The 22130-nt window shown below is 36.7% G+C and overlaps 2 protein-coding genes across 3 annotated transcripts in view; one reads left to right on the top strand and one right to left on the bottom strand.

Annotated features, from left to right (window-relative positions):
• Positions 1 to 20407, bottom strand: part of LOC126850618 (MICOS complex subunit Mic60) — a 35381-nt gene extending 14974 nt beyond the window's left edge. For both annotated transcript variants that reach the window (XM_050593787.1, XM_050593788.1), the window contains exons 1-10: positions 20260 to 20407; positions 19820 to 19905; positions 19326 to 19394; positions 18942 to 19154; positions 18829 to 18866; positions 18483 to 18590; positions 18185 to 18392; positions 17686 to 18097; positions 17398 to 17532; positions 10682 to 10910 (exon numbers count right to left, since the gene is read on the bottom strand). In XM_050593787.1, the coding sequence (XP_050449744.1) occupies positions 10682 to 10910; positions 17398 to 17532; positions 17686 to 18097; positions 18185 to 18392; positions 18483 to 18590; positions 18829 to 18866; positions 18942 to 19154; positions 19326 to 19394; positions 19820 to 19905; positions 20260 to 20307 (1546 nt within the window). In that variant the 5' untranslated portion in view covers positions 20308 to 20407. The remainder of the gene's footprint in view (positions 1 to 10681; positions 10911 to 17397; positions 17533 to 17685; positions 18098 to 18184; positions 18393 to 18482; positions 18591 to 18828; positions 18867 to 18941; positions 19155 to 19325; positions 19395 to 19819; positions 19906 to 20259) is intronic.
• Positions 20303 to 22076, top strand: LOC126850649 (39S ribosomal protein L35, mitochondrial). Its single transcript, XM_050593859.1, has 4 exons — positions 20303 to 20439; positions 21085 to 21244; positions 21381 to 21515; positions 21645 to 22076. Exons 1-4 carry the CDS (start codon positions 20409 to 20411, stop codon positions 21874 to 21876), a joined length of 558 nt encoding a protein of 185 aa, XP_050449816.1. The 5' UTR covers positions 20303 to 20408; the 3' UTR covers positions 21877 to 22076.
• Positions 22077 to 22130: the final 54 nt, after the last annotated feature.

Raw genomic sequence — 22130 nt, 5'->3', positions numbered from 1 at the left:
CTCTCTCTCTCTCTCTCTCTCTCTCTCTCTCTCTTTCCCTCTCTCGATTCATCGTTTATGAAGCTGGATGAAACAGCGGTTAAATCAGTTCGGAAGATTGCCAAGGGTCGCCGTGCCACGTGACATTTTACGCTCCGAGAGAGTTTCGAGAGGCCTCGTCCCACTTTTATCCTTCTCTGTTGCTCTTCGTCTCCCCTTTCGACGACCCTGTTTTCCAAACGCTCTCTCGCATTGACGAGCGTAACGATGCGGTCGACGCACGACAAAAGGGTGGATTGCACAATCCCGTCCCCCCTCACCGTTGTCGACACGATTTTCCCTATCAGAGATAACGCCCACTGCGCCACGATACCGAACCCGAACAGTCTACTGACTAACTGCCGTGTAAAACGGGCGACAAACTTTTCCTCCCACGAGGATGCTGACCTCCGGGGATCGGCGGGGAGGCAGGAGGGCTCGAGTTTAAAGGTCCAGTCTACTTTAAAAGGTCACAAGAATCGATTATATGATAAATAAATGACATATGAATATTATGTCGAAAAAATAGATCTTTTAAATTTTATTAAAAAATTCGCAAAATTAACAAGATTACAAAAGAGTCTAAATTACGTGAGTCTTTAAATGGACCTGCAAAACATTTTTCTCAAAATATTATTTTCAAATTTGATGTGACGGATATCTTGAGGCGTAATTAATGAAGAAAAGATAAATCTCCAATAGAGTTGAATATAAATAAAATTAAATATCCAATAAAATTAAAAATAAATATCAAATATAAAATAAATATCCAATCCAAAATTTAAAAATACTGATGTACTATTTAAACATCAGTAAAAATATATGTAGAACGTTAAAAAAAATTTAAAATATTTCTAAAAATTATCAATTTTTCATACTATTAAAATACACTGGGCTTTTTTTTAATCATGAAATAAGATCGTCCGCAGCAATGATTTTCCAGCAACGTCAACCCGATTACGTCAATTCTTCGTACACAAGATGGCATCAGCTTGAATAACATAATATTTACTATATATGGCCACCCTTTCTCTCTTATCTTTGTGCACAAGATCCTCGAAATCCCAGCAAATTAAGCAAATTATTTTAAACCGTGTTTTTTTATATTTTTTTTAGAAGACATATAAAGCCAGCAGCCAGAACGCTAACTTGATTACGAGATAAAACATATCGGTATAAGCATCCGCAAACTCTGCCGGAATGAAATTCCCAAGCCGCAGCGGTGAGGTCGACGCAAAGGACGACCTATTTAATCGACTTGCAAATAGTTTCTCACTCACATTATTCGTTAAATTCTAGAACGCAGTGAGTATTTACATTAATTCCACGCCACATGTTTCTTGCACTTTATGAAGCTGTCTATTATTTTTCGGTTATCCCATGCCACTTACATGCGCCCAACATGCAAATGAATGTTCCCAAATGAAATGGCTGTATGTAGAATTTACATTCTAAAATGGAAATTAGCATCAATCGACGAATAATATCCCAAATTTAAACCAGTGATACTTCAAGCCAAGCTTTAACGTGCAATTCAATGTTTTATCTCAAAATTAAATACAAGATAACTTTTGCCTCTCTGTAATACTCGTTATTTTAATTCTCATTTCTCTATCCTATTATTATAATTATGCAATTTAATTTAAATCAACGATCAAATTGATTTCCAGAAATGAGGTTTTCTGAAAATGATGAGATGCATGAAAAAGCGGGTGGGCTTCGAAAAGAGAATAGACTGAAATCTCGCGGTCGTTGACGCGAAAATTTCATCATCGATGGTCTCGTGATGGGATAATTGATCGCTTTTCGTTCGAGGCTCAGTAAAAAAAAAAAAAAAAGAGAGATCTATAGATCGGGGATCGGACACGTAATGTAAAGCTCTAGTCGATGGGAAAATTCGCACGGCAACGACGAGGATAATTAATCGCCGCTGCCAACGCTAGGGCACGGTACGGCACGGTACGGTTTATTGTCCGACACGTGAATTAATCGTAATTAGGAAACGAATATGTACATACACATACACATAATACTAGCCGTATTCAAAGATATACGATATTCATAAATTCAACGTAAGCCTAATGATAGAGTCTTTTTTCATCGATCAAATTAAAATGGAATCATGATCGTTTCACTTAACTTTGTATAAGCTTCAAATTAATTAATTTTAATTTAAGGCTTTAATAAAAATAGTTAACGATACAAATTTAATAATACGTATATATCGCGGTTATTAAGATATAAATTCCGACTTTAAGAACGAGAAGTAAAAGAGTGGATATAATAATCTTGCATCTAGCGAGATCGTCTCTCATCCGGCGCTGGTAAAAAATTTTGAAATATCACCCACAACATTCTCAGCGTTCCTTCCTTCCTTCGACGTATTCTTTTCCTCTGTAAAATCTTTACGATACCATTTCCTGACTCGCAATGACATTTCGAAAATCACTTTTATAAACAATACTCCGTACACTCGCGCGGAAACAACAAGTTCTGGCCGATATGGGACAATCAATTTTGGCGTTGCGGCACTGCGGATATTTTTCGATTTCGATCGTCGACAGGCCCCCGTCCCGTTATTCTCCTGCGGTTGGCCAAATTATTTAAGCGTCTGTAAAAATATACGATTGAAAGAGCAGTGACGGCTCGCACTGCGCGGATTTCACTAGTACTGCCAGTTTTGATTTCGATTCTCTGTTGTAAGCCGTAATATATTTTTTTGAACCTTCTTTTACGGATCGCTATCGAATCAAAATATGTTAAATCAATATTATTCGAATATATTAAATCAAATATTATAACCAAATACATATCCATTCAAATATTTGTCCATATTTTACATTTGCGCTTGTACACTGCTATGCTATCTTGTGACGTAACTTCTGTTTGAAATATAAAGTACTAGGCTTGTAATTAGAATTGGTAATTAAACATCATTGGACAACAAATGCTGTTAAATAATTTCCAATTATCAGCCCTGCTAAAGATATTGAGAGATAATAGATTCTTGATAAAACACGAATCCGCGAACGCTCTAATTAATCAAGCTTTCAATCAGCTGGATCGAAATAACGCGTAATTATTCCAGTCTCTCTTTTCCTCTGTTTCTATTAACGCTCTGCTCCTGAATTTGTTGATTGCGTCACGGATCGAAGTCTCTGTTTTTAATTTCGATAAATTAGCTATTTTCGTTTCTCTCTCTCTTCAATCCTCTTTTTACTCTGTTACCATAAATTAGGACGATCGAGAAAAATTTTAATTTCCGCATGCAAGTAGAAGCATTTGTTCCGTCTCATTCTATAAAATTTGCTAAGTTGGGCTAACTCGGCGACTCGATAGAGAACATCGACAATAGCCGATAAGTTTCTCTTTCATTAAAAGCAAGTTTTTCTATCGCAAAGAGACGTTCCGGCATCCGGTCGATTCGCGCCAGCAGCCGCCTGTTATTTGTGGCCGTTACGGAAACTCCGGACTTTATTTTCACTGTCGTGCAGTTTCGAAGTGGTACGAGCATCCAGCAGCGGTATGTCTGCTGCGGGACCGTTGAAATACGAGCGAACCGTGGTGGTACTTGAGTATCAGCTGATTACTGAGAGCTGTGCGACCGCTTTTCTTTTTACCCCCTCGTACTCTGACGCCGAAAACACGCGGCACGAGGAAAAGAGAGAAAGGAGAAGTGCTCTTGGGAAAGCTACCCAAGTTGCATCTCGAACGACGACGTACGAGCAACATGGTTAAGCCGCATTCCGGACAGGTAGTGCGCGAAAAAAGTCTCTCGGACGAATGCGGAGAAGATCGTTGCGCGTCGAAAAGACGAATGACGTTTTCTTGACCCTTGTCAATCGGTTTTTAGCGTTAAGTAAAAATTTAGGAATTTAATATCAAAAATTGTTGGGGCTAAAAGTAAAAGCTTTCACAAAAGAATCTTATAGAAAATATTTCAAAAAATTTTAATTCTTCATTTTTCTTAAATGCTTTTTTCAAGGAGAACTATTAGCTGCTTATTTCTATCACGATAAATATCTAAAATTGAGATAATCCGAGACGATGATGGCTGCTTCGAAATACAAAGAACGATTCTTGTCAGTCTAGCCGACCAGTAATATTTTCTCGCATGAAGCCAAGTAGCAATTTTTCTTCCACATTACTCGTATTACCTCAAGCCTCGCGTAAACGAGTACCTTTTTTCCCGCAGTGTGTTTCCGCGCGAAAGTCTCGTTCGACATTGCAGTCGAAGAACGAAGGGCAGGAAGAAAGGGCCGACATAGGAGTTCACACATCAGCTCAGCGACCTAATTTTATTTTCTTTTCTCTCCCCGGTTTCGCCGAATCATTTTAATCGGGACGAAAATCACCCGGGACAAAATGCAGGTGAAAAAAAAAAGTCTACGCATTTTAAGCGCGGATTTAATTAAAACACGCGCGCATGATTTCGGTATGCGCATGCATGCCGATCAAATACATATTTACGACGGGCATCAATTTTATGAAAAAAAAAAAAATCAATATTTATAGAAAAATGTATTGAAAATATTCCTAAAGGGATGAAGTTATTCATTATTCCGTAGTTTAGCTTTGACAGAATTTTCGTTTGTGCGTGATATTTAATATTATGTTAATTATTTTAATACTAAAAAAAATTAATATCTATTTTTCAGCGTACATTATTAGATTCTCGCTTATAAATCAAATCTGTGTTCAAGCAAAATGCCTCGATTAATGTGAGTATCAGCGGTTTTGCGAGACATCCAGTATACACGCGTATCCCTATCAATATTCTACCAACGTATCCTTTCTAGCTCGCGTTTGAAAAACTTTTACGCGTTTCCACACGTTCATACTTCTCGCCATCTGTTACGTTATTAATTTCGAGACGTTCGGCACTGAGGAGAAAACACGTACTTGTCTGATTTACGAGGGGATTGCAACTCTCGTCGCGGTCGTCGTCGTCGTCGTCGTTCATGTACGATCGAGGAAATATGGAATCGTAAACGTCACCGCGCTCGCGATTAAACGTTCCATTCATCTTTTCGCAGTTTCGCGCAAAAAATTCGATTGTCATGTATAACTTTGGCGAATTACGAATGTAATCTACGCACAGAGAAAAAAGAAAATTAAGTATCTAACATTTAAAAATTATTGATGTACTTTTTAAACATCGGTAAAAACATAAAAAAATTTTAAATGCTAAAAAGATCGATTTCTAATATTTTTCAAAAAAAAAAAATTCCTCAATTTTTCATACTACTGCTAAAGTAAACTGGACCCTTAAAATTTACAAACGCGAAAAATATTCAAACTCCGGAGCACCATGTGCAACAAAGGTTAATTCCTTACGCAAACAATCGCGAGCAATAAAAGCACATGTAAATTCAGCCAGAATGTGACTCTCGGTAGGCGACCGAGAGGATTTATTATCCTCGATTTAAATTTCAATCTCCCGGGGGATAACGAGCGACGTCTGTCTGAACCTCTCTGATTGTACCAATTGTTCCATCTTCGCTCCACAACATGAGAATAATTTATTTATCAGTTATAAGAGGACAAAAAAATATCACACTTCCATAGCGACGCGATGTCGATGTTCCCCTTTAACGTTCAACTTTACGCGAAGGATATCGTAAAAAAAAAAAAAAAAGAAAAGAGCAGAATGGAGACAAGAAGGAGATGTTGCGAATCGTAAATCCCGTAAAAATATGGCTCGCGCAATCGTTTAAAATGTATAACGCGAGTTTGAAAGTTTCCTTGCGTGACATAAGAATCGGCGTCGTCGTTTGCGAGATTCCACAGCTGATTCTGTCGCAAACGAGCTACTGTCTTCAGTACGGATGAAAGTCGAGATGGTATTTGTCGAACGCAAGTTTCCACGACGAATTTCACCTTCGACGCGGATGAATTTAACGCGATGTAATTGCGATGGGAATATATTCGACGATGGTGGTGATTCATCCTGTATTTCTCGCGTGGAAACTTGCCAAGTAGGAAGAGATAAACCGCATCGACGGAATAACGTATCTTCTTGCCCTCCGTTAGAATTCATCCTCAACAATACACGCGGCATCGTTCTCGCGTTCAAGTAGCTCGACGTGAAACGTCAATTCGTTTCTCTTGTCAAGTACATGCACGCACGAGACGGAGAGGACTCTTGTTCATAATTACAGATTCGTTGAATCGTCTTGGCGACAATAAGATTAAACACTCTTTCATACATCATTGTATACATAACTCTATATATTTTTCTAGTTATATGTCATTTTAATAGAAAGTCAAATCAAATCCTATAAAAAAAATTCCTTGAAAATTCCCTTGCCTTTCATATTTTTATTCGAAATTAAAAGAGAACGTATTTTAAAGGATATTTTGGTGATTCTTTTAAAAATATTTTTTAAAATAAGAAATTACTGTTCTAAAATAGAAAATTAATTTTACAATTAATTTTCTAAAATAAGAAATTACTTATGAATGAAAATAATGTCCCATCGTTCTCTCCGCGCGCGAATTTTGCCGTGCGAATTACGACTAAACGAATCGCTTTCTTTTGACATTTATCGCAAGCGCGATAAACGTCCGCGCTCCGAGTGCAAACTCGCGGAAATGCAAAACGCAGCCGTGTTTTTCGGTCGCTTTTTCCCCCTCATCGTGGGCACTCGACGTCGGTCGCGGTACTGGACCCTTAATAGCGCCCGCGGGAGAGAGATGTATGGCGAAAGTTCTAATTGGGGCATATGGTCGCATATGTTAGTCGGTTTGTCGAGCTTGTAAAACCGCGACCTACGATCTTGTTCCACCCTTCACTCAACCCCCCACAACCGTTACTTTATTACCGTTCCAGTCGCCCCTCTCATAGCTGTCAAATCTTTTTTCCGCATTTAAATTCTCAGAGAATCTCAATACATATACATTGTATTAAATTCCGTATTTATTACATAATATTTAAATTATTTAAAAAATGTCGCTATAATTATTTTATATCAAGAAAGAGAGAGAGAGCGACAGAGTACATTATTTACATAGCACGCGTATAACATCTACAGTGTTGACGTTTTATTAGGGACAACAAGATCGTAAAACAAACTGCGCCAAGTTATCGAGGCGGAACAAAGTTATAATTGCCTCGCGCAAAACTTACACCGTTTTACGATCGCGAAATTACTATCCCTCGCACTAAGACCATAATCGAAAGAAGTCACCACTTTTATGAAGCGCCACAGAATCTGTTCTCCTTCGTCTCTTCCATAGAGCTCTCGCGGAGATCCGATAACGGGTGTGTCATCCGTCCGCGTTGAAATCCGAAAGTTTTCCGCCTCAATCCTCATCACTTTTCATGCCGTCTTTTTAACTGCTAATTTCTATTCATGAAACACGGGTTCCTGCCCGGCGTGGCAGGTGCGACCCTCTTCCTCGTCTCGTCCTTGTCACGTTTTTTCCTCGCGATGTTTACAAAAGGCCGCAAACTAATAATGCCTTTACTTTCATCGCGCCATTATAACGCGGACTTATATATATATATATATATAAATCGCGTCCCCCTCGAGGCTCGCGTTCTCACCTGACGACCCTTCGCATTTTATTAGCTTCTGGTAAGGCTGTGAAAAGTGTGTGCCGGGAGTCTCGGGGAGAACGCGCTCTGGTAAAACGACGTAATTCACCCAAAATTAAACGCGCAGGATAATGGATATTATACACCGGTGAGCACCGTATTCCACGCTTCTTTCTCCGCTCTCCCCCTTCCCCCCCTCCTCCTCCTCCTCCTCCTCCTCACCCGCTACACTTCCGTCCGCTTGTTGGACGAAGTTAATTAACGAGGGAAAAGCGCGTTCTCGCCAACCAGAAATATCCCCAGCTGGCCGAATTCGGTGACACCACTTCGACCGAAAACAATCCGCAATTAGGACAATAATTATAAGCGTCGGTAAACGAGGAGAAATTAGGACGCTTTAATCGAGAAATCCGATGGGAGACGTATACCAATGAGAATATCGCAATAAAGAACGACGAGGCGTGTATTTTCGTCGTTTATTTCCGCATTGAGGCAAACCGTTTGTCAGAGATCGCAATGAATTCCAAAAGGAGCACGTTTTACGAGGTATATTGGTCGTATATGGGGAATATTAAAAGGATGATTTCGAAAAATCCTTCCTTGCATTTTAAAAGGCGATTTAATATTAAGTCGCATAGAATAAAAGTAAGCCTCGGATGAGAAGAGAAATATTAAACAGGATTCAAATGCAGCGATAATCGATAATAAACACGCAAGCACATTTGGAGAACAAGGGCTATTAAATAGGTGGAAAAAGGGGCTTACACGAGAGCGAACAACGATTTTCAATAATATAACACCTGCGATTCTCGAGAGTGTCGTGAATGCAAAATACATACGATACGTACGTGTCGCGTCCATCGTAATCCGTTTAGTGACCGGAAAATTACTCGAACGGAAACTAATTAAAGATAGTTATCGGACGGATGGCGCAACGAGTGTACGAGATTTGTTAATCGGGAATTAATCTCACCGGACAATAAGAGGGAGGAGAGGCCGGTTGAAAGTGCCATCGCTGTGTTAAACTCGAGCAGAGTTAATCCGGATTAAATTCCGGGTCCCTCTGCTACCAATAAGACCAGAAAGGGCAAACACACTCTCGCCGGGAATATCTCGGGACAGGTGAATTTCAGCGTGTCCTGCGCCTGGATTACGAAGCTACCGCAAGATAATAGGACTGTACATATATGTATACACGTGTACGAGATAAAAGCCGTTTGTTGGCGACGCACTGCTTTGTTCAACGATTGTTGAACGTTCGACAAATGTTAACTGTGCCACTTTTATTTTTAAAATGTTTTAAATATGTTGCAAAAAATATTTAAATCGATAAGCAAGTAATTTCCAAAAACTTGCATTATATATTCCGTGAAATACTTTAATGTCTTATTTTCCAAAAATTTTTGAAAATTTTTGAATTTTTACGGTGCATGCGATGTACGTAATAGTTTAGAGACATGTTTATCGACACTGTTTATTATTTAGCAACATTTTTATAACGAAAAAAATATGATTATTTCATGTGTAAATAATATTGATTTTTTCCAAGAAATTGATTAAATTTTATTTTCTTTTTATTTCATTTTCCTTTCATCCTCTGCTCTTCTTTTCATTCTCCTATACTAATTAGTTTAAACAATGTAAAAAATTTATTAATGGAATCAACAAGTAAGATAAATATTAAAAATTAACAGCATAAATGAAGAGTATTTTTTTAAAAGTTCTATCGTCGATAGTCAAGAAAAACTTTTTTTTATTTTTTATCGATACAACTTTTGTTTACTTTTGATACTTTTTGTTAAAAAACGCATACTTTCCCTGATATTTGTAAAAAAAATGTATAAAATAATTATGATTTCAGAGAATTTTGGATGTTAACTTTTAAAAAAAGCATTTTTCGACCCGATTATTTACAGGAAATTTTTTGTTTAGAATTAAATTTCTTATAAAATCTCAAAGTCTGGCCGGAACGTTCGCACCCTGTATATGAGATCAAGATTGAGATATTTTTAACAATTTGTGAAATATTAAGTTTTACCAAGCATTTATTATTCAGAATTATTATTGTTACGTAACATAATAAAATATCCCTAAATTATTCTACATCGTAATAAAAAATCTACTTATAACACGTGGTAAAAAAATTTTTTAAATATGTCCATCCATTTTTCCCTTTTTGTCAAATGCGGTAACCCTAACCGGCTTGATATCGATACATTCACATCACGCTATTAGATATTCCTCCTTTCGCGAACAATTATAGGATCTTCCCTCTTTGGTAAACATCCGCAGCTAAGTAACATGTCCGGTTCGACGAGAGACAGGGGGTGCAAGCCGCAAACAATACTATGATCATCAGAAACGCTATACGTTAGAGGCGAAATTCGACTTAAAACCCGAGGACTCGAATCGGGAGACGCAAGAGGTCCATTATCGTCCAAAGGGACAAAGGGATCGAAAAAAAAAGACAAACAACGGGGAAGATCAAGCGTCGAAAAATGTCGCCGACACTTCCTCGACGCGCGCGCGCAGGCCTTTATAGAGGTCCAGCCTTCGTGTTTTTGCCCGTGTAATTAAACGCCAGAACACGGTACAATGGCGGACATGACAAAGGGCGAAGGCATCTCTCCGAAAGATGATTTGTCCGCTAAACGGACACAATGGATGTTACGTGGACATTTACTTATTGTAGACCGACGGGGCGCTCTCATATCGTGAGTTATGAGAGACTCTTTTATCAGAATTATCGGGGAGAGACACGCAATATTTTTTCCATAGAATATTTTTGTGAACAATTAAGAAAGAGTCCAATATTCTTAAAAAAAAAAATTTCTAAATATCAGTAATTTTTCATACCGCTGGAATAGACTGACTCTCTAGTGAATGAAAATTCTAATCTTATTTAATTAAATTATATATGCCTTGAAAATCGCCTTCTTTATATAATCTACATAGTTTCGTAATCGGACGAGGGATCGACAACGCAATCGAGATTCTTCTTCTGCGAGGTATAAATCGACGTGATTGGGAAGAGAAAGAGATTGCATTTTCTCTCTTCATGCAAAGGAAAATATTCCTTCTTTCAGGAGGAAGTAAGATATAAAGAGACGATAGGATACTTACCTTTAAGAGCCGCTGTAAGACCACGTAACCTTCCCGTCATCGCCGCGAGCTGTTTCTTGTGCTTTATGGAGTCGGCGTCGGATTGCTCGGTGAAATCGCGCTGCAGCATCCTTTGGATTTCCTGCTCTTTGGCCAAAAGTGCCTCTTGAAGATGATCTGCGTGTATCTGCGACTGCAATTTCAGCTGCCGCCGCATCTCGTCGTCCAGCTTCTTCTGCTCCACCAGCAGCTGAAACACGAGGATGAATGTCGCTCGTAAACATATATCATTCTCTCGTTTTACGCTTTTTTTTTTATACCAAATAATCAAGGATAGAAATATACGACTTATAATAGAAATATATCTTTTTAACAACAGATTTTATTGTGAGAATGTCATCATAATTTTTTTCGATGTTTCCTCGCCTCTTTCTAATAAATAAATATTGTAATGTTGGTTTATATATGTCAACTTTTATATTTTTTATTAAATTTCTGCAACGTGCAAGTTTGTATAACACATCGCGTCTTTTTCCTTTCATTCCTTCCAACAGGATAGGAGGAAATAAACGTCACGTACAGATAAGCCAAAGTCGCAGAAGACTAGATAAGAGATGCATACCAGTAAAGTCTCAAATAGCTGTCAGTCGACAGCGGTGACATTATTGCGAAGTATAAAAACATCAAGTCATATCGGCGTCCCGAGAATCTTGCAAAATGACAAAAAATATATTTTCTCGTCGCTCTTTGTCTGAAAATAGACAAGAAAGCTGAAAGAAATGCTCTTATTTTTATAAATTATACTGTTCTGGGTATTTTATGAAAAAAAAAATATACAAAGTATCTTAAATTAGAGAGATATTTTTAATCGAGAGAAAAAGAGAGAATCGATTTTAGCGAAACTTTTCAATTGCCGTCTTTCTTCGCACTTTTTAATTTCTAATTTTAATAATCAAATTTCAGAAAAAAAAAAATCAAGAAGCTTTTATGCAAAACTTAATTACATATCGACATAAGAAGCTCTCGCGTCCCGGAAACATCATCCTCGGAGCTATAATACCGTTCGAAGTACACAGGCCTCGAGGCATTAGCCTAATGAGACTTTGATGAATTATCCGCACTTAAGGTATACCGCCAGGGTCGCTCTCTCATCGGGTAGCGATCCAAGCCACGAAAATCTGGCCCTATCTATCCCATTTCGTGTTCTAGACCCGTCTGACAATCTCGATCGTACCACTCGGGGCTCGATCCTCTCACCACCCTGACCAAAACACCTCGTGTTTCAGGCAACGTCTACGAATTCGTGTTCGTTGGACATGCATCGGCCCGTCATCGCCGTCGGTGAACTTTATGTACCGTGTCAATAATTAACACCCGGCTGACCCAATCCGTTTGACAGGAGGGATGCACAAAAGGGATCTCGATCGGTGCCGTGGGGATATGAATCTTCTCGATCGTAACTTATTACACGCTCTCCATGAGAATGGCAAATAAATTGTTAAGATAGCTAATATCGATTATCGATAAAATAACTAAAGACGCGGTGAGGGAAGATACAAGAGGAAGGAATAATAAAAATGAATCTTAATCGCAATCTTAAAATTGCGATGCATTTTTTACGTCGCTGCGGCAGCATCGATATTGAAAAAAGAAATTTTATATACAATAAAATAATGCAAAGAATAACGCAAGCAGAGGGCTTTCGTTCGAGCGAAACTAAATTCCGCGTCGCGCTCCATATAATCTCCATTTTCCAAACAAAAAAAAAAAAGGCACTTTGCTAATGCCGGTTAGCGCCAAGCCGGGATTAATTAAATACGGTAGAAGAAAAACGCGTGCCGCGTTTATATTCATGATAATTCACGCGAACATCGTTTCGCTCGCAATAAAATCGCGACAGATGTTTTCATACTCTCTTTCTCTCTGTCGTCATAATGCTATAATCGAATATCTGATTACAGTATTATTACGACATTTAAGCAATTATTATATCTGCATTTATCAATCATCCTAATATTTTTTTTTGGTTTAAATTAAAAATCAAGGATATTTCTCGAATATATACGCTAATTAATAAACATCATTATAGTTCCATAAAAAAAAAGCAATGATATTCACACATTTTTTTGCGATTTAAAAAGTAAAATATCTTACGAGTCTTTTTTTTTTTTTTTTTATTTTGACAATGCATGCAATTTTCTATCCTGTGTTTTTCCGTACATAACATTTGTCTTTCTTTCGCTTGCTTCGAATGCTGACGATAACGAATTCCGTTCGGTTCTCGCGTTTATCACTCGCGAAAATGAATTCGACGAACGAAATCGCGACGGTTTTTCTCGAGGTGCGCAACTAATTTAATGACGACAATTTGTACGGCGATCTACCTAGGGATCGCGACGGTAAAACCCCTTCCCTGTAAGAAAGGAAAACGTATTTGAGGCTATTAACTCGCGCGGGCCGCGCCTCGCCGACTTCGCCCACCGATCGAAAGTTTGCGATGGAAAAACTTGAAGCTTTTTCTAAATGTCGTGAACAAGAATTCGCAAAGTTCGCGTCTGCGTTCAAACGGTTAAGCTGTGACCGGCTTGATAATCGACGAGAACAGGATGGAGGAGTCAGCCCCTCCTCTTTTTCTCCAATGACGAAATCGTGATCGATTCTTTCGTACTTACAAACGGAATGATTGTAATAAAGAATCCGTGAAATTTATGAGTCTTTGACATTTTTTTAATATGATTTCGAAAGGATTTCATTCGCAGTTTTTCTAAAGATTCTCGAAAGTAGGGAAGTATTTTCATTCCCATCATTTTCATTTTGCATTGATGACAAGTCATATATATACAAGAGAAAATTCAGACGGAATGTATATATATATATATATATATTTTTTTTTTTTTTTTCAAATTACGAGATAGACTAGAATTTACGACCATGATTACTCAACTTTTCGGGAAAACATGTTTCAATAAAATAGTCTGGCTTTTGACATGTATTTTGCAATAAATTATTTTTCTTGATAAACGCACGTTCTCAAATAAAATGTTAAGATACGAACAATTTTAGAGTTGTAACACTTTGCTAATCGAAAATCGATTGTCCATTGGAAATAAAGATCTTTTCACTAAACTTTTCAAATGCAGTTAAACGAAGAAGAAGAATTTTATTGTTCATATATTCAATCAAGCTTTATTTCTCTCTTTTTTATTCAATTTCAATTCGTATAATTTAATTACCATATTTAATATTGAATTATAATCATTTAACAAATGACACTTTATGCGCGATAATTTTTTTTTTTTAAGAAAAAATTCTCAAAGAATTTGTCGTTAAATATTTAAAGTTTTCTAAATGATTTCATTTTATATGGTATCGCTTTATATCTCAAGAATTCCTTGAAAATTCCTTGAAAACAGCAGCGATGATTTAATATCCTTTTAATATTAAATAAAAATGATTAATTTTTCATACTGCTAGAGTAGCCTGTGTGAGTTTGTAATACTTAACGCTTATTTCTTCCGTTAGATTGATTAAACGCCCTATACATTGTGTAATATTTTTTTTACCAAGTACTTCCGGTTAAAAGCAGATATACGACCGCACGTGCAGAAGAATCGCCCGAGTATCCTGGAAAACTCGTGCCGGAAAAGTGCGACAAAAAGACTCCCAAAGATTTTAAGCGAGCATGCACGTTATGTATTTATAAAAGACAAGAGAAGTCTATTAAATATAGAGAGAATATTGGAATTTTTAAAAATGTTATATTAAAGCAACAGTAATTTCCTACACAAGTCACAGTACACGTTTAAAAAAAAAAATAAAATAAAATAAAATACAAATTCCAGTGAAAAAATTTGCATGTTTCTTTGTAAAAACTTCTGTTAAATTAAAAAGCTTATTAAAAGCTGTTGTAAGAACTCCTGTAGTAACTCCTGCAACTTCTGTAAATTTTAATTGCGTTTGTTTTGTAGCCCGTACTTGATAAAATTATTGTCGATACTTTGGCTCGACGAGCTTTAAAGGCTACATGGAAAATGGATCGGACGGAGTTTCTCTCGCGACTCACTTTTTATTTCTAGGCGCGATAGAGAAAAAGAAGATAAGCGCGGGCGGAATAAAAACAAATCGCGGCAAAAAGTTTCATCAATAATTCACGTCTGTCGCGGTAAATAACTTTCAGGTGTACTGCCATAAAGATACCTCGCGACCAGATCACGTCTGAAAATCCCAAACGGCGGTAGCAGATAAGGAACCTTGAATTTTTCAAGCACTCCATACGATCGTACAATGATGTATTCTTACTACTCTCGCACGGAGAACTTTATTTATTCTTTCTTTATTTATTCGAGCGCATGAAACAAAGACAATGATTGATTTTTTTTTATATCATATATATTGTATATTTTCAAGAGGAAAAAATTATGATTGATTAATATTATACGAATCAAAATATATTTTTAAGACTGTAAAAACTGTCTTAAAGAGAACTAATAATTTGCTGAGCGAGCAGTTTCTAATATTTTCCGGAATATTTTCCAACGTGATTGCAAACACAGATCTCTCTCCGAATGAAAATAATAATAATAATAATAATAAAATAATTAACTTCTTTCCGAGTCATGCGGAAAAAAGTTGACTCGAGTTGTTCACAAATATAAACTCTTTTTACCATGGCCGTTTCATTACCATCCACCCGATGATTTGCAGCGCAATTTTGTTTCGAGGCGAAAACATTTAAAGTCGCGCGGATAGACGAGGACAACGAGTTATTTTTCCGTGGCGAAACTACGTTAATTAAATGACGCAAGGGCGGATCACCTCTCGCGCGACCAACCGCGAGAAACCAGCGCAAACGTACTATAAAGCTCACGATTTGCGTTCAGCATCTATGACGACGACGACACACTTCGTCGCTTTTGTCCCGGTAATCCGTATCGACTGTCGCGAAATGAACGGTCGTTTGTTAGCGGCAACTTATGAACAAATTATACAATAATTTCCATTAATTAATTCCGCCTTCATACACGTGATTTAATGGATGACGCGGGAATATCATCACGAGCGATGCATTAACGGTGAAATATTCGGCCGGACGTTAACGAGCGGTACCGGAAGCTTGTAGACAAATAGCAATTAGAGGACACCGCTGTTCCCGTCCGAAACGAGAACAAAAGGTCGTGCTCGCCGCGTCGGATCGATCCGACAAGATTTATATTCGACCTGGAAGAGAGAGACGGAGAGGAGAGAGGGAGGGATCAGGAATATAAAGAAGGGAGGAACGGAAAAGAGCTGTCGGACAACTATGAGGACACTAAGTCATAATGGTTCCTCGACGAATATCTCGCCGGTGGCATACGGCGGCTACGGCAAACGCCGTCTACTCTAAGGGAATAATATCGCCGAGCTGCCGTCGAAATATTGGCGTCCGGCCAAATGGAAGTAAATAAAACGGCCGAAGGGAGCTGGGAGGCTGTGCTGCAGCCGAGGAATCCATCCCGCATGCGACCATGCCGCATTCGGATATATCACGTCATGCATACAAGAACATATTAATCTAAAAATTAATCTAAAATCTAAAAGTATATAAAATATAAAATATATATTAATCTAATAAATCTAACTAATAAATTAATCTTTATATATATATATATATATATATATATATATATATATATATATATTAATCTAATTAAAGTTCATCATATATAAGTAAAACATATGAAGCGTCAATCTGAATTTGTCATTTGTATTTGATCTGATCTAAATGCAACTCATCATCAAAAATCAATCCAATTATTTTTTTTAATTTATATACAAAACTCATGTACGCAAATTTAAGAGAAAGATACTTGGGAACGACAAAGGGTTATTAAAAGACATTGTGAGAAATGCCGGTTGTTGCATGCCAGTGGAATTTTGTAAAAAATCCTTTGCTTAAATGACATCCGAATATTATCTTTTGCGCGATTCAACCGGCTAGAGAAGTCTTAAAAAGCGCGCGTGATGTAAACTGCTACGAATCTCATTGTATGACGTTATTACTTTCCTTTTTCCACGCTTTTTTAATGAAAGTCCGCTCTTTATCACTGCGATCTCTCTATTCTTTCACCTTACAACTTAAGCACTTTCAACTCCCAGCGAGATGCGCTTTTAATGAGCCTCCTTTATTTTTTCCTTTTCCCTTTTTTCCGCGAAATAAATTTTCTCGGTAAATTTCCATCTTTCAATTATGATTATTATCGCGCGAAGAACAATTCAATAATAAAAGTGCCTTGCGCTATTCTCTCTTTAACTCGCGTGCCTATCATAATGACAAAGTTGGACTTTTCTTGACGCAAATCCATAGGGCAACATTCATAATGACACTAAAGCTCGCCTCTACTCGCATTTGTGTAATAGGAAAAAGCGGATATAGAAGCGTAAAACCATACAAACATGATTCAGTGTACGATTCGTTCGTGAAACAATGCGCTTTGAAGTTATTTTGATCGTATCTCCCGAGTATATTGCTTTTCTCGCAACAAACATGTATACGCACGTTATAAACGAATTTAATTAACACTGTTCTATAATAAAATACATAAAAGTAGAAATACGAGATAATACGTCGCGTGTGTATAATTCGCAAATTATAAAACATTTTTTAAAACGTTATTTTTAAATTTAATATTCTTCTGTAGATAAAAATCTATTCACGATGTGTATATCAAGTTCAAAACACAGAGAAAAAAGTTTCTTACCTCTTTCGCGTATTGGTCTTGAAGCTCGAGCTTTTCCTGTTTAACTGCGAGGCAGATTAACGCGTCCAGCTTTTCTTGAGTCGCCTCATCACCCGTTGCCTTCAATGCCGCCTTTATTTTAGCTTCCTCGACTGTCTGCAATCAAATAATTATCTTAAAATATCGTTGATAATATTATATAAATAATGATAATCTCATATGAAAATGGTGTCACTTTAATAATGCAAGAATTTTAAATTTAAAAGTTACTAAAGATGTCAGTTGAAAAAAAAAATATTGACAACGTACCTTTAATTTTTCCAGCTCTTTCTGCAAGTCGTTAACTTTGTGATACATATGCAGGACGAATAAATCGAAGTCTTCTTCGCTGACAGACATTTTCTTGTCATAAATATTTATTTTGGGAAATAGAATTTGCAATTCTTCGTTAAAATCTTCCCGCGCCTTTTTAATCCGCTTCCAATACCGGTCGGTAAAATGACTGCTGTGAAGCTCTTCGGTGTACTTCTTTTTGGCTTCGTCTACGTCGTCCATAATTTTTCTAACATTCCGCCTCGCGGCTGTTTTCATATGCGCGGGCGCTTGGAGCACAGGTTCATCAATTAAATTATACATGCGCTTAAGCGAATTCAACGCATCTTTCGCATACTCTTCCGCTTGCTGTAGCTTCTCTTTCCTTTTTTCCGTCGCATTTTTTAACCTGCAATCACAAAATATAAATCGAGTTATATAATGAAGAAATAATAAATAAAGCGTGAAACGATCACGGAAACGTAACGATCGTCACCTGTGCCAAATGGCTCCGCTTATCGTACCGGTAGAACTATCAATCATTCTGAAAACATCCTGATTGTACTCGCGGAGTGCACACTCCGCCTCATGATAGGCCGCGATAGCTTTAGCGGCGGTTTCGCCGCAATACGTTTCTAGCTCGACAAGACTTTGTGGCATCAGCTCTTCGGGTACAGTTTTAGGTGGCGTTGGTTTTTCAACCACTATAAAAAGTTATAAATAAATTAATAAATTGTATAGAAAGATTACATATATATAAAATAATTATAAAATATTAAAATATATCAACGTACCAACATCTACTTTTTCACCTTTTTCTTGACTAACACGAATTTCGGCATAATTCTCATTAATAGGCGCTTCCTTCTTCTCAACTAGAGGTTTAAAAGCTGGTTTGGGTGCTATAGAACACACATGATTGTTACAGATTAATGGGAATATTATATATAGACAATTTAGTAATTAATTATCTATATACTAGATCTAATTTTGTATTTCTAAAAAGTTATAAGGAATTGGATTAAAGGAGTAAATTTATAAAGAAGGAGTATATATAAAGATAGGAATAAAGAAATTAGGATATAGGATGGGACTCACGTTTATATTCTATAGGTTTTGTGCATTTTATTCTTTTCTGACCTGGTTCTTCTGTTTCCTTAACGAACAAATCCAATATCCTGTAAAAAATTATTTATTTATTTTAATAAAATCAATAATTATTAAAAATCATTAACCATATTTTATTTTCTTACATCTCTTTCAATGTTCTGAAGAATGTAAGTACAGACTCGAAATAGGTAGACTCTTCTTGGAAGATAATTCGAATAGCTTTATCTGTGCCAGGAAACCATCCTTCAAGAGTAGCTCGAACTTCCGGATCACTCTTTGCATATGTTAATATTCCTAAGGTACCAATTGTTATACCTCCTAAAGTTATCAATGTTCCTGATCCTCCACTTTTCTCACTGTTACAAAATAAGAGCATAATTAGAATAATTTATTCAAATCTGTTAATCTTCTTTCTTACACAGTTAAAATTATATGAAGAGTTAATAGAAATAATAAAAAAATGATTGCAATATGCAATTTCTTTAAAAATAACACACTAAATATTTTCAAGTTTATATTTTGTGTACCTTTTTGATGATTTGGTTGAATATTTAGATCCAGTAAACCTCGATATAAGTCTGATATCCTTGTACAATCTGAAAAAAATATAATAGAAACGAAACAATACATACACAATTATTTACAAAAAAATATTAAATGAAAATATTTATATTGCTTGTCAAAAGTGAAAATTTCCTAAAATCAGTAACTAGATAAAAAATCAAAATCAAATGAAATATCAAAATCATTTGAATAGTGAGAAAAGCGTATAAATATGATAGAGATGTACGTAATTATTTATAAAATCAATACTATCATTTTTAGTAGACAGAGAGATGTTTATCGAACATAACCTCATCGTATCGATCGACGCACACAATCAACAATAAACAATAGAAATAAAATGGTCCGTTGCATCTACAGGCTAATAAAATACAAAATGCAATCTTAATACTGATCAACACTTTTGACAAGCAACGACAACCTGTCATCATCAAAATTCTTGCCGGGAAAAATTCACCTTCCATCCGGTTCGTATTTGACGCGTGTTCGCGACTCATGGTACCTGGCTATCAAGTATAACTTGGAGTAGCCGTGTTTTTTGACCTGAAAGAACAACGTTCAGAATCAGAGCTTCTGAAATTATATAAGCTGCCTACAATTCGTGCCATCTTTGTCACGCGCACGAGGCGCGCAAACGTCGTCCGCGACCGAGATTTTATCATTCACTAACGATCCTCGAGATCGACGTCGCTGTCACGGACGTCCGTGCTCGTCGTCGTCGACTCCGTGACAGCCGACGAAGGAGGTGATCGAAAGTCGGAGAGCGAAATTCGTCACGCGCGACACTGTTCGCGAGAGAGACGTCGAGTCGCGAATCGACGTTATTTCTCTTCGGGAATAAGAAAAATTCACTCGATTCAATCCGTCACTTGCAAATTTCTCTTTTGCTCTACGTACCCGTGTTAGACCGTTGCACGGAAATTTTTTTAATCCAATTCGAAACATCCTTCGAGTGGCCGGTCAGGCAGCCAGGCGGGGGAGAAAGGGAACGACGGCGCAAAACAGCTGGTCACAGCCGATCACACGGAACTTGCGCGAAAAGAAGAATGCTGCGTATCGTGAGCGCGGCGCTGCGAGGTGAGTATGAGCGCGTGTTTAACAGCTGATCCCGCGATCGGCGAACGGGTCGCGGGGATCTGTTACGCAGCGATTAAGCGATGTATCATTATTTCGCCTCGATTTCGCATCTCGTCGCGACGTAAATGACGAAATACGCGACGTCGAGAGGTTATGTCCGGCGCTTCAAGTGACGGCCATGACACAATGCGCCATGACATGACACGTGACTAACGTAAGGAAACGGCGCGAAATTTGAAACGTGGCGCGTGTGTATTTCGAGTCTGAAATTTATCCATCCTATAGATACATTAAATAATAGTAATAACAATATAATAATTAAATAAAAATTTAAAATATAATATAATAATTAAATAATATTATAAAATATGAGTATAATAATAATAATGATAATAATAATAAGTATCATTATTCAATACTATGGTTCATCTGGAAAAAACATCAAGATTTGTTTTTATTTTTGATTTATTTAATTGTGTATTCTAATTCTGCAGTAAACGTATTTGATAGGTATATGTGTATATGTGAAGAAATCTACATAACAAATAATAAAATATTTATATGTAGATATGTTTAAGAATAAAGAAATGTAAGAAAATTTTTTCATATATTGTATCTTGTAGCACATTTACTATATTGTTTCAGGAATTGCAGCAAGAACAACAAGTACTAATGTGACAAGCTTTATTGCTTCAAGATGTAATCTCGTTTTCGATTACCCACAGTACAGAAACTTTGGAGCATTGTCAACTGCTGTCCAAAAGTGGGCTGCTATTGGTCCAGTACAACATAAAACATTGCTAAAGTAATATATTATTTTGCTAAAATAATAAAATGCTGGATTAGATTGATTTTTATAAGAATACAATGATTTTTATGACTTTCTATATGAAATAATATAGTATCATGCATCTACATAAAAAGAAACGTTATTTTTTCAGTCATGCAGAAAATCGTTTAACGTTGCCTTTGGAACCTATTAATGTACCGGTGAGAACATTAATCAAGTATTCTCTACAAAAAGGAAAGCGAAAAACTGTAAAAACTGTCTTAAAACGCTTTTATAGACTACATTGGTAATATTTCATGAGCATGATATTTAGCATGTTACAATTATCTTAATAAATATTGCTTATATCGAAATTTCTCATATATAATAAACTAGAAACAAAATGAATTTGAGTAAAACAAATTAAATCTTACAGGGGTATCTGGATTAGAACAAAAGCTGGTCATAAGAAACATTTGTGGAAGAAATCATGGGCCAGAAAGAAGAGATTGCAACAACATGTATTCTGTAATGCCACGCAGAGCAACATGCTAGATAAGATGGTGAGCAAGTACTGGAAAAGACGACATTATTATGTTGATGATCCATATGAACCATACCATAAGCGAGAAGAATTTAGTATAACTCGAAGAACACCACTACCTTAATTGCCTATATTACAGTTAGAAAATTTTGATTGGAAAGATAGTGAAGATATTGTCTGAGTTGTACATTTGCATGTGCGTTCTTTCTCATACAAATATTTTATTTAATCATTTTATTGTACAACACATCAAATGCAGTACGCTCCAATTTTTCTCTGAATGTATTTTAAAATATTTGATGTAATAAAAGCTATTATGTAAAATATGCAGTCCAGTTTTGTTGAAGCTTGTAAACGTGTATCGTATTCGTTATCGAA

Source organism: Cataglyphis hispanica, chromosome 6 (genome assembly GCF_021464435.1).
Source record: "Cataglyphis hispanica isolate Lineage 1 chromosome 6, ULB_Chis1_1.0, whole genome shotgun sequence".
Classification (NCBI taxonomy): Eukaryota; Metazoa; Arthropoda; class Insecta; order Hymenoptera; family Formicidae; genus Cataglyphis; species Cataglyphis hispanica.
Note: the sequence above shows the minus strand (reverse complement) of the source record. Positions and strands in the feature narration are given on the sequence as shown.

Excerpts from the sequence above, each read along its gene's own strand:
- LOC126850649 (XM_050593859.1), top strand. The coding sequence starts at position 20,409 with ATGCTGCGTATCGTGAGCGCGGCGCTGCGAG. Across the intron at positions 20,440-21,084 it reads CGTGAGCGCGGCGCTGCGAG|GAATTGCAGCAAGAACAACA; the intron begins GTGAGTATGAGC and ends ATATTGTTTCAG. Across the intron at positions 21,245-21,380 it reads CAACATAAAACATTGCTAAA|TCATGCAGAAAATCGTTTAA; the intron begins GTAATATATTAT and ends TTATTTTTTCAG.